This window comes from Gambusia affinis, linkage group LG10 (assembly GCF_019740435.1).
Source record: "Gambusia affinis linkage group LG10, SWU_Gaff_1.0, whole genome shotgun sequence".
Taxonomy (NCBI): Eukaryota; Metazoa; Chordata; class Actinopteri; order Cyprinodontiformes; family Poeciliidae; genus Gambusia; species Gambusia affinis.
Window position 1 is genome coordinate 17413168 of NC_057877.1, and position 15287 is coordinate 17428454.

Consider the following 15287-nt stretch of genomic DNA (forward strand, 5'->3'; position numbering starts at 1 on the left):
GCAGTTTGTCACACGTCTGGTAGGAGACTCAGAAAACTTATGGAAGAAAACGTTTTGAGAACATCAGAGCAAAATTGAAATTATTGGCCCACATGAAAAATAGCAGAAAAAGGAAAGTTGATACTTCTGCATCTACATACAGAATGATCAATAAAACTCTAGAGGATTGGATGGAGATTCGCCTTCCAACAGGACATTGACCTTAAACATACTGTCAGAGAAACAATTAAATAATCGAAATCTAAGAATGTTAATGTGAAAGAATGGTCCAGTCAAAGTCCAGATCTACATCAAGGAAGAATCTCTGATAAGACTTGAAATTTGTGGTGTATTAAGCATAACTCATGTGCAAAGAAGAATCTATATGAATGCATGCTAGACCTTTTTAGGTTTTTATTGGGAAACCATTTTGAAAACCAAATTTCAAACAATTCCTTCCACTTACCAAGCACAATTTTGTGTTGGTCTTTTACATAAAATCTTAATAGAATAGAATAATTTTCAACATCATGTATATAAAGTTATATGGATAAAGTTATATGGACCAGGATAAAAGAAATTTAAAATGCTATAAGAGCAACTCTGAGAACACCCCAAAAGAAAATAAAGTGTAGACCTTATTTTACGTGGGTGCAGTGTTGGTACCTGCTCCTATTCTGTTACTTCATTTATTAACTCACTCATGCAGTGTTGCATCAATTGGCCAGAATTTTTTTTTTATAAACAAAGAAACTGAGATTGTGAACATCTAGCTGAAATCTATTCTTAAATCTTTATCTTTAATCTCTTCTTTTGCTCAATTGTTCAAAAATACGTCCGCGGTCAGAGCATCCAGTAAACTGCGGTTCATTTGCATGAGTGGCCCTCACCCCCACCCTCACATCACAAAGAAGCAACAGAAGATATATTCCCAGTTTGCTCCTGCCTCAGGCATGCTAACCAGAGACAGAGGCCAACTCACTGGTCCTCTCCCTAACCACTTCCTCTTCACTGCTGCCGGGTTTGACTCACCATGACCTCTAACCTTCGACGCTACACCGCCTCCCCCACACATGCAAATAGCGCCAGTCTGCTCCAGGAGGCATTAAAAAAAAAAAGGAAAAGATGGAAGGAAAGAAACAAGAACAAGCAGAAAGAGTGGTGTGGATGGATGGATGGAAGCTCAGGGAGCTGAGACTGGTGAGGAGGAGAAGCAGGACCCCTAAAGGAAGCTTCTTGGTCTCTGAAGTGGAAGGAGGCCATGGCAGCTGTCTGGGGAACCTCTGCTCTGCAGCCCTACACTGAGGCCTTAAAACATCTCCCTGCTGAAGCCAGCCAAAACGGATCCCAGCTCCTGTGTCTGCGAGGCTTTCAGTGACCCATCCTGATCTCTCTCTGTGTGTTGTTGTTCGTGCATGCGCTGGCTCGTACGGAGGAAAACGAGCACCTTTACTGTACTTAATGTTTTCCTTGCTCCCAGGCTGCTTCGGGCTCTTCGGTTTGTGTGTCTGAGGGGAGGCAGGCGATGTGTGCGGCTGCATCTGGAGAGCCTCCAAAAAAAAAAAAAAACACAACCCTCATCTCCTCCCGTCTCTCCTCTTTCTGTTCTCTCTGCTCGGAGGATCTGTCAGTTCTCCTCCTCTCTCTTTGTCCCTGCTTTGATCCTGCTCTCCAAGCCTTGGCTGGCCTCGGTAACAGCAGCTGAGCACAGGTCCTGCTTCACTCCCACTATAACAACATATATTCATTCCGCACTGGGATGAAGCACCAGAGCGCACACACACACCCACACACACTTTCTCTCGCTGCTTCACTTAGCCCTCGGTAGCACACTCCAGAATCAGTAATAACAGACTCTGCTATCATCTTGTGTAAGTTGTCGACGCTAATCGCTTTCGCACGGCGCAGTGTAAACTGTAACCAGACATTCACACCTCGAGCACCCTGGGTGATGGGTCACTCTGGCTGATTGTGGGTGATACTTCTGCTAAGAAAAGCTTCTCTTGGGCATTTTGTTTAGATACAGTGTGTTGTTTTCAAAGTGTAAGGAGTCTATAATTTGCAGATTTGATCACTGCTTCTGTACGGCTGCAGCCAGCATTTAAACATCATGACTTAAACATGATGGGAAACGGTGGTGCAGTTTTCATGCAAACATAACCTTTGTAGACTTTTGGAGATTCTGCATAATCCACTTCTCCATTATAGATAGATACACATATTTATATACATATAAATAGAAAGATAGATGAATATATAGATTTGTATATGTTTACATTTATGTCCCTTTCATTGCTCTTTCTGGAGAGCCTTTAAACGTCAACAAGTATAAAAGTCAGTAGAAATGGATCAACGTATCTTCAGTTTGTGTCATTATGCAAGTTTGCATATTTAGTGTTTCAAATTTTGTCACAATCATGAAGCTTTATTGGGATTTAATGTAATGATCCACACAAAGTAGTACACAATTATTGAGCTTTGTACATGTAGAGCCTGAAGCTTTGATCAAAGCTATTCCATGCTCTACATCAGTCTCAAGTTTTTCTTCCAGGATTGTCCTGCATGTAGCTCTGTCCATCTTTTCATCATCTCTGTCCAGCTTTTCTATCCTTGTTATTGAAAAGAAACCCCATTGCATGGCACTCTTAGAATCACGTTTCACTATGTAGATAGTAAGGTTTTCTCCACATGCAGGCCAAAAGCTTCACTTTTGGTCTCATCTCAGCAGAGAACCATCCCTCACATGTTTGCTGTAACCTCTACATAGATTGTTCCAACCTGAAAATGGTATTTCTTGTAGCTTTCTTCATCACAAGAAGATGAGTGTCATAGTGTACAACTAATGACCCTTTGCCACTAGCATCTAGAAGCACAGCTTGACTCAGCTTTATTCTACTATACACAGTTTCCTTTTCCATTACAACAGAGTAACAGCTTCAGTGGGTGAGGTGGTCATGGGCAGCCCCACAGGCTGAAAAGCAGTATGACATGATCTGTGGCTTTTTGTCAGACTCAGTGACTGCTGTGAGTTATTTCAAATGGCGGTCGTAGTATTGTAAATAGTTGCTTTTGAGCAACTATATAGAGAGTGACTGCATCCCCTAGGTGATCAGTGGTCAGCAGTCTTCTGGCATTGCATTTTTAGCCCAACTGCAGGTTATTAAGTATAAAAAAAGGATGCTAGCCCCATTATTGCTACAAAGCCCTGAGTTGGTGCTACTGGAAATGTGTCATAGTAGTTGTTCTGTCAAAAGATTCTCCCACCTGAGCTGTAGATCTCTGCGGCTCCTCCCGGGTCACCATCGGCCTCTCGGCTGCTTCTCAGATTCATCCTGAACTTCCCAATCATTGTCAATGTGAATACAAGTGGACCGCCATGTTTTGAAATGTTTATAGTTGTGCTTTGATTTCCATTTTCATGTGACAGATCAAACAGCTTTCTGAGATGTTCCTTGGACTCTGGACTAAAAGTAGACAAACACAAAAACTTTGAAAAACATTTACAGAGGAAAGAGAGGCTTTTTATCAAGATGACTTTTAAAGACTTCAAAAGCAGAGAAAAAGAAATGAGTTGGCACAGTACCTTTTGTCACCTGTCAATTCACTGACAGTTTGTTTTGCTTCTTCTCATGCAAAGTATGAGAAGAATTAACCTAAAACTATTTTTATTCGTCTTAAATTCATTGGGGGTTTTTTCTACTCTTGTCAATGGGATTTTTTTCTTATTCATCATTTATTCACTTGATGGAAACGTGGTCTATTCTATAAAACTTGGGGAAATGAAGAGAGGAGTACAAACCCTCCAATGCCTCAGAGTTTAGAGCTTTTTATTTTTTTCCACTTACAAACAAAACAGCCAACTGTGCTGCACATTCACTGCTAACTTCTTCTAGGAAATGAAAGCAGGTCTTGTTGACTGTGATAATCACAGTGTAGGCTCTTGGATAAGTCAGGTCAAACACTGTTGCTGGCATCCCTCTTGGGACATGATACTATTTCCAACCAGTGCCATCATTTGTATGCAGCAGACACATTATTGCTACAGATTCCTAACCACAATCTGAAATTTAGCTCTAATCCAACCTTTCTCAGCCACATCTGGCAGCCAAGGCTTTCACATTAAGACGCTGTGTGGCAGTGAGACACTTTTTCACTCATATATACTCCGAAGGTCCTTGGCTGAGTACAATATTGGAGTGTGTGGCAGTCCTTACACAAGAGAGACCAATAAAGATATGAGTCCTGGGAAAATGTGAGCAGAGGTATGAAAAGAGGAAGAGGGAGATAAAAGGAGAGAGAGCTGATATAAAACAAGAGATAAGAGCAGTAATGATAAAAAGGGATCAGGGTTGGAGGAAACCATTCACATTTAGTTCCTCTTTGTTTTTCTGAGTGTTTCTTGTCAAAGAAGTGATGTTTTTTTAAAAAGCCTACTTTCTCAAAGCAATACGCTCTCAAAGGTTTTCACAAAAGAGATTCACGGTTCGCTGTGATTCCGCCCGTTTCCCACAGATTGGTGCGCAGGTAACACTCCGGGGACCGACGGAGCGGCCAGGTGCGCCCGATAAGACTTTCAGCCTGCAAGGGGGGAAAAGTGGGAGGGCCTGACAGAGCCAGGGCTCCGTGACTCAGTTCACAACCGGAGACCTCTTGCAATATGAGCGTGAGAAAGTCATTCAGGCGGAGAGTGTTTCAAAACCTACCCTGTCTGCCGAGCACCAAGACGTTTGTTTAGCAGCTCTGTCAGTGCCATTGTGTGTAAGGGGAAAAGAATGAGTCAGGTGCCCAGCTCACAACAATAGGAGATGTTGATGATGTGTTTGACAAGGGCAGCACACAGTAGGTAGCTTAAATGTGGGATTAAAGCTGGTTTATGGCCGCATGTACACACCAGCATCACTTTGTCAATTACGCAGACAAGATGCGTGTGATTCTGCAGTAGTTCAATAGGATATATCTGTTCTGACTATAACCAGGTAGTTAGATTTTAGAGGAAAACCTGGCAGGAGTGACTGTGGGAAGTTTTCAAATGAGGGCAACTGATCAACTTTGCTGGATTTAAGTTTTGAACATTGTGGACTTTTCTAATATTATATGTTGTATAGGAAAGTGGGCATTCCTTAACTGGCTTTAAAGAACCAACAAAATAACATAAGAAGAAATTTTTAAAAAATGTTGCAAATCATGTTGTGAAGCTCTTAAAGATCAAGCGATTTTCTTTTTTTTGTTTGTTTGTTTTTGTTTTGTTTTTGTTTTGGATTTGGTCAATGTGGATTTCTTCCCAGGATGGCAAGATAAAAACATCTGCAATTATGATTTCTACTTATTCACTTGTACATCCTCCTGGTGAGCACAGTACATGCACTGTATAAAAACATACAGCAAAGAACAGCGCAAAATAAGCTTTCCTTATTGAAGTTTGGTTTGGATTTCATAACTTCTGGGGCAAAATAGCAAGTATTCACACTTAAAAGTTTGGATTATTTACTGGAGACTGTTAAAGATTCAATAAACTATTATTCTGTTTGAGAAAATAAAAACGCAATCTCTATCTGCCTTATTGATTTTCTTATTAATATCTCTGATTAGGTAAGTTATAAAAAGTAATTTTTTGTGTGAATAAGTTTTACTGGTTGTGTGTTTACCACTCTCACCTCAGGGTCTGACCTGAAAAACGTACGTACTCAACAAGAAAATGTGTCAAATAAAGTACCTAAACTGTTTCAGAAGCGTCGCTCCTGCTCAGTCGACTGTCTAAATACCCGCGCAGCCCCCTCCTGGTTGCCCTTCAAACTCAGTATCTTGCGGCGAACCGCTGGCGACGCCCCGCAGATTCAGGCGGCAAGCCGGCGAGAGCAGCGCCTTCCCCCGTCGCCTGCGCGCCACGTGTCGCGGTCTGCGCACCAGCTGGAAGTGTGTGAGGCTCGGTTTAACCTGTGCGTGTCAGTCTGACGTTTTTCATGTTGATTTAATCACGTTTTATCATTTGTCGAACATCACGCACGGTGTTTTCAGCTTTATAAAAAACTAAACAAAATGCAATTAAGCAACGTTCCATTTCTCTTCTCATTTCTCCGTATTTTATCATCGAACGGGTAAGTTTAAGGCTCGGAAGTAACATCTTTAGAGATAAGACTTTATTGTAGGCAATGACAGACAGCGCAAGTTTAAAAGCGCTCTTGTTTGTGAAGTTGCACAACTTTAAGAATGCAGCAGAACTGCTGCTCCTCTATAAACCCCAAAGGGCGATAGTTGGCATCGTGTTCCTCTCTTTATGTCCGTCTGCTCTTTCGCCTATCTAACCACAGTAAAGATAAGGAAATGAAATTATGACCTGATATCTACAAAAGCCTTGAACGCTGTGGGACGGCCACAGGCGGGAAGGAGGAGGAGGAGGAGGAGGCATCGGTGTGAGCTCTGCAGGCTCAGAAATATCTCTGCTCTGGCTCACATTCCGATAAGGAAGCCCGATCCAGCTCGCTCTGTGGGCGTGGTTTTCCCAGGCTTTTAAAACAGCAGCTGCTATTTACCTTCCCCTCTAATGTAAACCACCGCCGCCGCCACATACCCTCCCCTCACCGCGCATGCACCCTCCTCCGCCTCCTGCAGCCCGGCGGCCAAAACCTCCAACCAGCGCGCGCTCATAAAACATCCTGGCACGTGCTCCACATTCACAGCACCGGCGGATGATTAAGTGGCAGATTCTGCACCACAGACCTATAGAAGCTGCAGTGTAATGTGGAAACGAAGTGATGCTCGCGCTCATGGTCACACACTTCTACGAAAGTAGACTCGAGGCAGAGGTCAGCCTCTCATGTGTTCCTCTCATGAGGTTTTAAACTCGTCATGAGTTGTCATCCCAAGTTGTTCCCTTTACAAATGCAATTATTCCAGTTGGTTGGAAAGAACCCAAAACTCTGTGATTCTGTTGCAAAGGGCTGACCTGAGGTGGAAGTGGACATGCGGCTGCTCCTATAAGTGAATTTAGGTGAAGCACGAGCCTAGCGAACCTTCCAAGTTTGAGTCGTAACTTAAAGGTTTTTTTCTGATGAGTTGAGAAGACATTTGATCAACTCTAGTTTCAAAATAACATTTTATGGTGTCAAATTGTAGTATTGTTATTGTGAAGAAATCTGGTGTATAAAGATTACATAGAGGCGGCCATTTTTGGCCCTCTGATAATTTTGAGTTAGCAGACCAAATAAAAAAAAAAATCATATAATTTTCTGACTTTTATGTACTGTAGTCATATACAGTATACGGGTGAAAGAAGGTGGTCATTTTATCTCATCTTAGCCTGTAAATTAAAATTTTGGGGGGAAAAATGCACACAAGACTGCCTGGTCAGGGTTACAGTTACTCTTAAATATCTGAATCATTTTATATATAAAATATAACCACTAAGCTGGGCAATGATGATTACTGCAACTGCTCAATATTTATTATCTGATGTATATGGGTCATTTTTGTGCTTTAAAGTTGACTTTTGAAGACCCGTCTCCAAATCCCTTTATGCTTGATGATGGTATAATTAAACTTTGGTTTTTAGGGTGACATTCCAAAGAATACATGTTGACTCTTATGAAAGTTTTATGGAGGGATCCATGGGTTAATGGCTTTAACATGTGGCTATCAGTATGAATAAAACATAAAAAGGATTTTTGTAACTTTTCATGTATATTTTTATTTGTTTATTTCAAGAATATATAGTTAAACATGTGGAAGAAAGTGGTTCTGTCGAATGGGACCAAGATTTAATTTAATGGCTAACATAAAAAGCATTAGATGTGGAGGAAAACTAACATACCCTGAACGTGTCATCTTAAAGAAGACATGGTGGTGGCAGCATCATGCAGTAGGGAAGCTTTTCTTCAGCAGTCTCAAGAAACCCAGTCAAGGTCAACAGTTTGGGGACTGCTGTAAGCTTGGATCATCTCTGCATAGCCTTATGCACATAATCTTCTTTATGTCTGAATTTAAGAGAAGAAAAGACCATTTGGGGGTTAAATTCTGTTTTAACAACAAATCACTTGATTGCGGTACATGGCTACTTGATATCCTTTACTTACAGAAACCTGAAATTCTGTTATGGGTTTTGCATTTGGTGGTCCACGTTAAGATTATTAGTGGCCCCCATCTGGTCACCCCTCATAAAACTTTCTGGAGGCACCCGAGAGATTTCCTCTGAACAGGGTTTCAAACGTTGTGACGTTTAAAGAAAAACACAAAAATGTGTGAAGACAGAGTTGTTGCCGTTTCTCTTATTTTAATTCTTTGCTGTTAACTCGTGCCTGGCAGATAGGAGGTCCTTGCGCCTCTCTCAGTCAGCGGCTCCGCTGTTAATATGTAAACGCTACGATGATTGAAGACTGCAGACAGTTTCCCCGGCTGCGCCCTCAGCCCGGGCCGTGCGCCATTGGCCGCCAGCTCCAGCAGGGCCAAACAGCCAATGGGAGGGCGCCGACCACGAGCCGTCCTCCCTCGGGCCTCGTGTCCCTCGCCCTGATTGGTTGAAAGTTACTGTGGGAAAGAAAGTTTGGGAAGTTTCACACGAGCCGTTCGCGTGCAGTGAGAGATATAAATACAAGGCACACGCGGAGAGTCCGACAGAGAGAGAGAGAGAAAACTACGTCCGCTCCTGCTGCAGCTGCGCATCACTGACGGATTCTAACTCATCCCGGGATTTGCTTCCGACAGAGACGGACTTTCAAATACTAGCTGACAACATCAGCTTAATTTTTATACACAAGTGGATGGGAATTTGCTGTGTTTTTGTTGGATTTTTCTAATAAGAAAGAAAAGATGCCTGCCGATATGATGGAAAAATCCTCATCCTCTCCGGTCGCTGCGACGCCGGCGAGCATGAACACAACTCCTGACAAGCCTAAGACAGCATCTGAACACAGAAAGGTTGGTATTTGTAAACAGTCATATTATTGTTAACAATAATAATTAGGGTGGCATTCTGAACTCTGTGCGGGAAGTGGTGATTTCAATAGCTTGCTTTCACTTTTTAGTCATCAAAGCCGATCATGGAGAAGAGGAGACGAGCCAGAATAAACGAGAGCTTGGGTCAGCTGAAGACTCTCATTCTGGATGCGCTCAAAAAAGATGTAAGTACTCAGCCGTCCTCGTGGATATTAATAAACGCCCAAGCAGTCTGTGTCAGCCATGGGAAAACTGTGCGCGTAACGCTAACCAGGTGCGCTTTGCGCCCCCGCAGAGCTCCAGACACTCCAAACTGGAGAAGGCAGACATCCTGGAGATGACAGTGAAGCACCTCCGGAACCTGCAGAGAGCTCAGATGACTGGTAAGTTCAACATCCCACTCTGATTTATTTCTTGACTTTGAACGCATCTATAAAAGTCACTCTAGTTTCAACATTTCCGAACTTTTCCTAGTAATATCCTCATGCTTCCTCCCCCCCCCTGTCTGTTTCTCTTTAGCTGCTCTGAACACTGACCCCTCCATATTGGGAAAATATCGCGCAGGATTCAGTGAATGCATGAATGAAGTCACCCGATTCCTTTCCACCTGCGAGGGCGTCAACACCGAAGTCAGGACGCGGCTCCTGGGCCACCTGGCCAGCTGCATGACGCAGATCAACGCCATAAACTACCCCAGCCAGCATCAGCACCAGCACCAGCTCCCTCCAGCAGCCGGGTCGACGCACCCCTCCTTCGCCCAGTCCATGGTTCAGATCCCCAGCTCCTCCCCGCAGGTGCTCCCAATGAACCCCGCGTCCTGCAAAGGGGGCTCCCCGCCGGCCAGCTTACCGTCAGACGCGACCAAAGTGTACGGCGGCTTCCAGATCGTACCTGCCACAGACGGACAGTTCGCTTTCCTCATACCCAACGCGGCATTTGCGCCGAACGGCCCCGTTATCCCCGTGTACGCAAACAACATGAGCACGCCGGTGCCTGTTCCTGCCGCGGTGTCCCCCGGAGCCCCATCCGCCAACACAGACTCAGTGTGGCGACCCTGGTGAAAAAAGAAGCACCAGGAGGGGGGAAAAAAGACTAACTATACACTTAATAGTTTTAAATCTTTGGTCAATAGAAAGTTGTTTCAAACCTGTTTTTATTTTTCTTGTAAAATGGAAAGAGTATGCACTATATTTGTACAGCTAACAAGGGAGTAAAGTTCATATTGAAATGAGATTTGTATCGTGGAAGTCCGTTCACTGCATTTTTATATATATATTTGAGTTGTCTTTTTTACTGTGTGACGCCAAAGATATGTTCAATGCTCTTATGCTGTTCTTCGTTTTGGAAGACAAATAAATTTGTAAAGATACGAAAACACTGGTCTAAGCGTTGCTTCTTGTAGAAGAAAGGTACGCTCATTTTTAAACTTGTTGTTGGGAGTTTGCTTAACCAAGTTTCTGCGTGGAAAAGCTCAATTCGACAGCGCCACCAAGTTGAACTTTCTTTAGGTCTTTTAGGTTTCTAATTAAGTAAATCTTTGCCGTATAAACGCACTTTTAAGAGCCATACGTTGGTTATAATGTGTAAATTTAGACATAATTATAGGAACAGCAGCTGTGTTGGAATTGTAACTACACATTGTTTCAACTTTCAGAGTTTGCATCTTATGAGAATGCACCAAATATTTTTTTATATAGAACATTCTAATTTAAAGTGGGTTGTGAGTGGCGTTGCGGAAAAGTTATCAATCAACGAAGGTCCGATTAGAGATCAATAAGCTGAACACGTTGTGGGGGATGGTTTGTGGTGGGGGTGCGGAGGGGTGCAAGATCATCTGTTTGTGGTGTTACGCACAGGTTCTCTAGCTGTTGGGGTTTTCTTGAAGAAGCTCTGGAGCTTAGCAGAGGTCACTCACGCCATCTAGCAGCAGAAAACGATACTGCAGTCTGATTGGTATAGCAGGATCGATAGAGTCAAGGATAATAGGTGGCTGCTGGTGTGATGAGTTAACGAGACTTGGATGTTAGAGAGACTGGGAAACTAACTGCTCACTGTTTTTATGAACTACGGATGGGAAATTTTAATTCAGTATGTTCAATATTAATATTCAAAAGTTGTTGAAAGCAACCGGTGCAATGGTAAAGCATTCTTGAAATATGTTGAGGTTGCACAACCGCAAACCTCAATGTATTTTATGGATTTTTCTTTTTGACATGGATTGAGAGCAGTGCTGGTGACATTTTTACAAATAAGGTCAATACTTTGTACCACCACCTTTCAGTTCTGTTACAGTCACAAGTCTTTATTGCTATATGTCCCTTTGCAGCATTTTCCTTCCATTGCGAAATGGAAGGAAAATGATACATAGTTTTAAAAACAAAATGATTTAAAATATGAACAGAGTGATATGGAAATTGCTCCAAAGATGCTTAATTGGATGTAGGTCTGGACTGGGACTCAGACATTCAGGCACATAATGTCCTTGTAGCTCTGGCTGTATTAGGTTTGTTTGTTCCGCTGGAAAATGAATGGTTTTTCATGATTATCTTACATTCACAGCTCTTACCAGGTTTCCCTGCAGTTGCTGCTGAATAAAGCATTCCTACAGAATGGTGCTGCCACAACCAGGTTTCACCAAAGAGAGGTTGATGGTTTTCCATATTGGCTACAAGACATTTGTTTTGTTTGCTGGATTTCACTTAGTCAGTTCCAAAAACTCTAACTTGTGTATCTTTAATAGTGGCTTTCTTCTTGCCTCTCTCGCTGTCATAGAGGACAGCTTCATAGAATATCAATTTTAGTTTTTTCTGTCACTGGATTCTCCGTAAGCTCTGGATCACTGCAGCTCCTAGATAGTTACTATAGACCTTCTGTTTCTATGCTTAATCAGGAGGTTTTCATATTCAGACGGTGGATTGAGGAGTTTTCCATGACATATTCAAATCTCAGGATATTGTTTAATGAACAAAAGCTGCTTTTTTATTCTCCTCATTCCTGAGCTTTCTGCATGAGCTCCTTATCTTCGTGATGCTGATTGTTCACTAATGTTTCAACAAACGTCTCTTACCTTCACAGAACATCTGATATATATATATATATATATATATATATATATATATATCATCTTGTCATATATCTATATATATATATAGATATATATATATATATATATATATATATATATATATATATATATATATATATATATATATATATATATATATATATATATATAACACTCAAGAGGTATAAATACGTTTTGCAAGGTACCATATTGGCAGTGTTTGGATGTTTTGGGTGTTTTGTGTTTGGCAAACAGCCAAAGATTTACTCTAATAATCTTAAAAAGATCAAGCGCCGATAAAGCATCATCATAATGGGGATCTCTGCAGCTTTCTCTTGAGCAGCAACATTAATCTGGTGGCGGGGAAGCACAGAGAGGAGCCTCGGGCTGCGTCTTTAATCAGGGCTCAGTTCCTCGATGCCAGGGGGCCTGACGGAGGAATGACACGATAAACACATCGTCACTGAGCATGTGGTAGCGCTCTGCTCTGCCCAGGTGTGTGTGCCCCCTCCAGCTATCCGAGTGTGGCCCTTCTTTGAAGGGGGTATGGGGGGTGGGTGCAGGTGTTTGCAATTATCACTGTGCTAAGAGGCACAAAGTGTGGATAAGTGCCATCATTTTGAATTTCCATCACACCTTTTTACAGAGAAGGGGGGGGGGCATGCATCCCTGGGTGATTGAAGCCATGTGTGTGCTCATGTCCGTGTGTGCCTGCTTTCTGTACAGGGTGTGGACGTGCCTGGCTAAAGGGCACGAGGGAGGTGAGGCACTGGGGGGTTAAATGGGATGAGGGGAGTTCAAGGAGAGGCCTGCATGCTGCGGAGGCTAACAGTCAGCATCCTGTGTTTTTAGGCCCTCACACACACGCCTGGATGAAGCGTTCCCACAGCATTCCAGCTGCACTCGCGCTGGTGTCGAGCTTCCTGCTCCCGGCCCCCGGGGCCACAGCTGGACACGGGACGTCTGGGAGGCACGTGGTGTGACCTGGACAACGCCCAGCTGCTGAGCCCTCCCACCCTGCCTCGCCGCCTTTCAACCGCTTCCTCCCCCCTCCCCAACCCATCAACATCTTCAGTGGTCGCTCTCCCCCCTCCTGGAACCAGCTTTACGAGCCTCTCCAATTACCCAGTGCAGTGGCCGAGCTGCTGGAGTGACCGCACACATGTCACAACACGACCAGGAGGTTAGCTGCCATGCGTGTCCATTAAGTTTTCCCACACTCCGCGTGCATTCAGGGAGCGAAAATAGGGGGGGAAAAAACCCTCTGCTTCCTCCTTGGCTCTGTAAGTGCTACCATATGGTCCACTCTGATTCTCTCTCTCACACAGTCCTCCTTTCTGTCTCTACATCTCTCTCCCAGCCCATCACTGCGGCTGGCTTTGATTGCAGCCCAGACAAGCGAGAGCTTTATGATTTAAGCCCAGAGCTTGCTGTACCAAGCCCTGGACTCGCATTGAAGCCAAACTCTTCTCCCTCCCCTCTTTTTCCCAGTTCCCTTGCAGCCCCCGCCTTCTCCTGCAGTTGCAAGGGAAGGCTGTTTTCTGGCAGGAAATGAATAGCTCCCAGATGAGCGCAGGAACCTGAGAGGTCGTGAGAAAGAGGCGAACCCCCCTCCGCAGGCCCGGCTTGCTGCCAGCCGCCGGGGGAATGTGGGAGAGCGCCTCTCTGACACACGCATCAACCCCTCTGCCCTCCACCACACCGCCTGACTGACTGCCTGCCCGCCTGCCTCAGCGCTGGGCCCCAAGCCTGGAAATAGACTGACAGACGGGGCAACCGCCACCGAGGCAGGCGGCGCGGCTTCGTCAGCCAGCCAGGCAGGGAAAGGGAAAGCTGTGGGAGGGGAGGATGAAGTGTTGGACTTGTTGGGCAGAAGTGGATCGAGTTGTGTGTTTGCACTGAGAATCCTGACCCAAGCACGTATAACACTGCATAGTTAGGTCTGCAGCTTTACTTTCCATGGTTTCAACTCATTTATGCTCCATTTACACAGATTTTGTTTGCAGACAGAGAAGAGCGTCTGTGAGCAAGTGTGCACATGTGCACACTTGCTCACAGACGCTCTTCTCTCTCCCAGATGCTTACTCTCATTCTGGTCAAGACAGGTGTTCTCTGTCAAGGGAAAATGGTTCTCTCTTTGGTTCTCTGTGTGCTGAACTAACATTTACCCCTCCTGAGGCTGACACTGTTATTGGATGTGGTCAGAAGTTTAATTACAGCTGTCCAGAAATATTCCAAGATCTTTTCTTAATCATTGCTCTGCATCTGCATGACTTGCTCTGATTAACTCAATATCGAGCGAAGACCAAATTTTTTGTTTCCAAGTGTAACAGATGTAGAGGATCATGTCTGTCGGCCCAGACCAGGAGTGTGTAGTGATAAGTAATTTTGGTATATAGTCTAAAAATGAGTCTGCATGCATATTTATTGTAGAAAGCCAGAAATGGACTGGACACAGATGTATAATTTCTTACAAAAATTTTTTGTACGAAGTGTACAACTAACTTTAATGTAAACCTTTGCAACCTTTTGGTGCAATTCAACACAAAGTTCCACATATTTGAAAAGTAAAGTGAAAAACGATAAAATATAAAAAAAAATTTTGCCCATTTTTCTTTGCAAAGTGGCTCAAGTTTAGTCAGACAGGACAAGCTCAATTAGACTGTGAATATTAATCTTCAAGTCTAACCATAAATTCTCATTTGGAATTCGATCCAGACCTTCATAGGGTCACGTCAACTCTGTTTATCTTCCTCGTACCCGCTGAAGAAAATGATCCCTGCAGTCTCATGCTGCCGCTGCCATATTTCAGCGTGTGGATGGTGTGTTCAGGGTGATCTGGAATGTTAGTTTTGCATGTTGGTCAAAAAGTTCAACTTAAGTCTCATCTCACAGGAGCGCCTTCTTCCTCATGTTGACTCTGTCCTCTACATGACTTAGGAAAAACTTTGAAAATGGTCCTTGATTCAACAATAGGTTTCTTTTTTATACTTTTGTCCTAAGTTGTGAATCTCAGCATTAAGGACCTCTTGGCTACTTCTCTGATTAATGCTTTACTTTATGGCCTGCAAGTTCAGGTGGCTGGTCATATATTTGTACTGTTGCACTTCACTAACTGTTCTTATTCAGCCAGATTGAAGTCTGGTAATTGGACACACTTTTTCAGATGACAGTGCCTTTTAGACAAAATTTGTAATCTTTTATTTCATCAAATCAAAACTATCTGAAGGAATAGCAGAAAAGCAGAGTCCACTGAATTAAATGCAGTAGTAACGTCATCAATGATGTCATCCAGGTGAGAAGAGGATCTAAAAAA

At 43.4% G+C, this 15287-nt stretch overlaps 1 protein-coding gene across 1 annotated transcript; it reads left to right on the plus strand.

Moving 5' to 3' along the window:
* Positions 1-8427: 8427 nt before the first annotated feature.
* her6 (hairy-related 6) lies at positions 8428-10282 on the plus strand. The gene is made up of 4 exons (XM_044129621.1): positions 8428-8889; positions 8997-9092; positions 9203-9290; positions 9427-10282. Exons 1-4 carry the CDS (start codon positions 8782-8784, stop codon positions 9966-9968), a joined length of 834 nt encoding a protein of 277 aa, XP_043985556.1. The 5' UTR covers positions 8428-8781; the 3' UTR covers positions 9969-10282.
* Positions 10283-15287: the final 5005 nt, after the last annotated feature.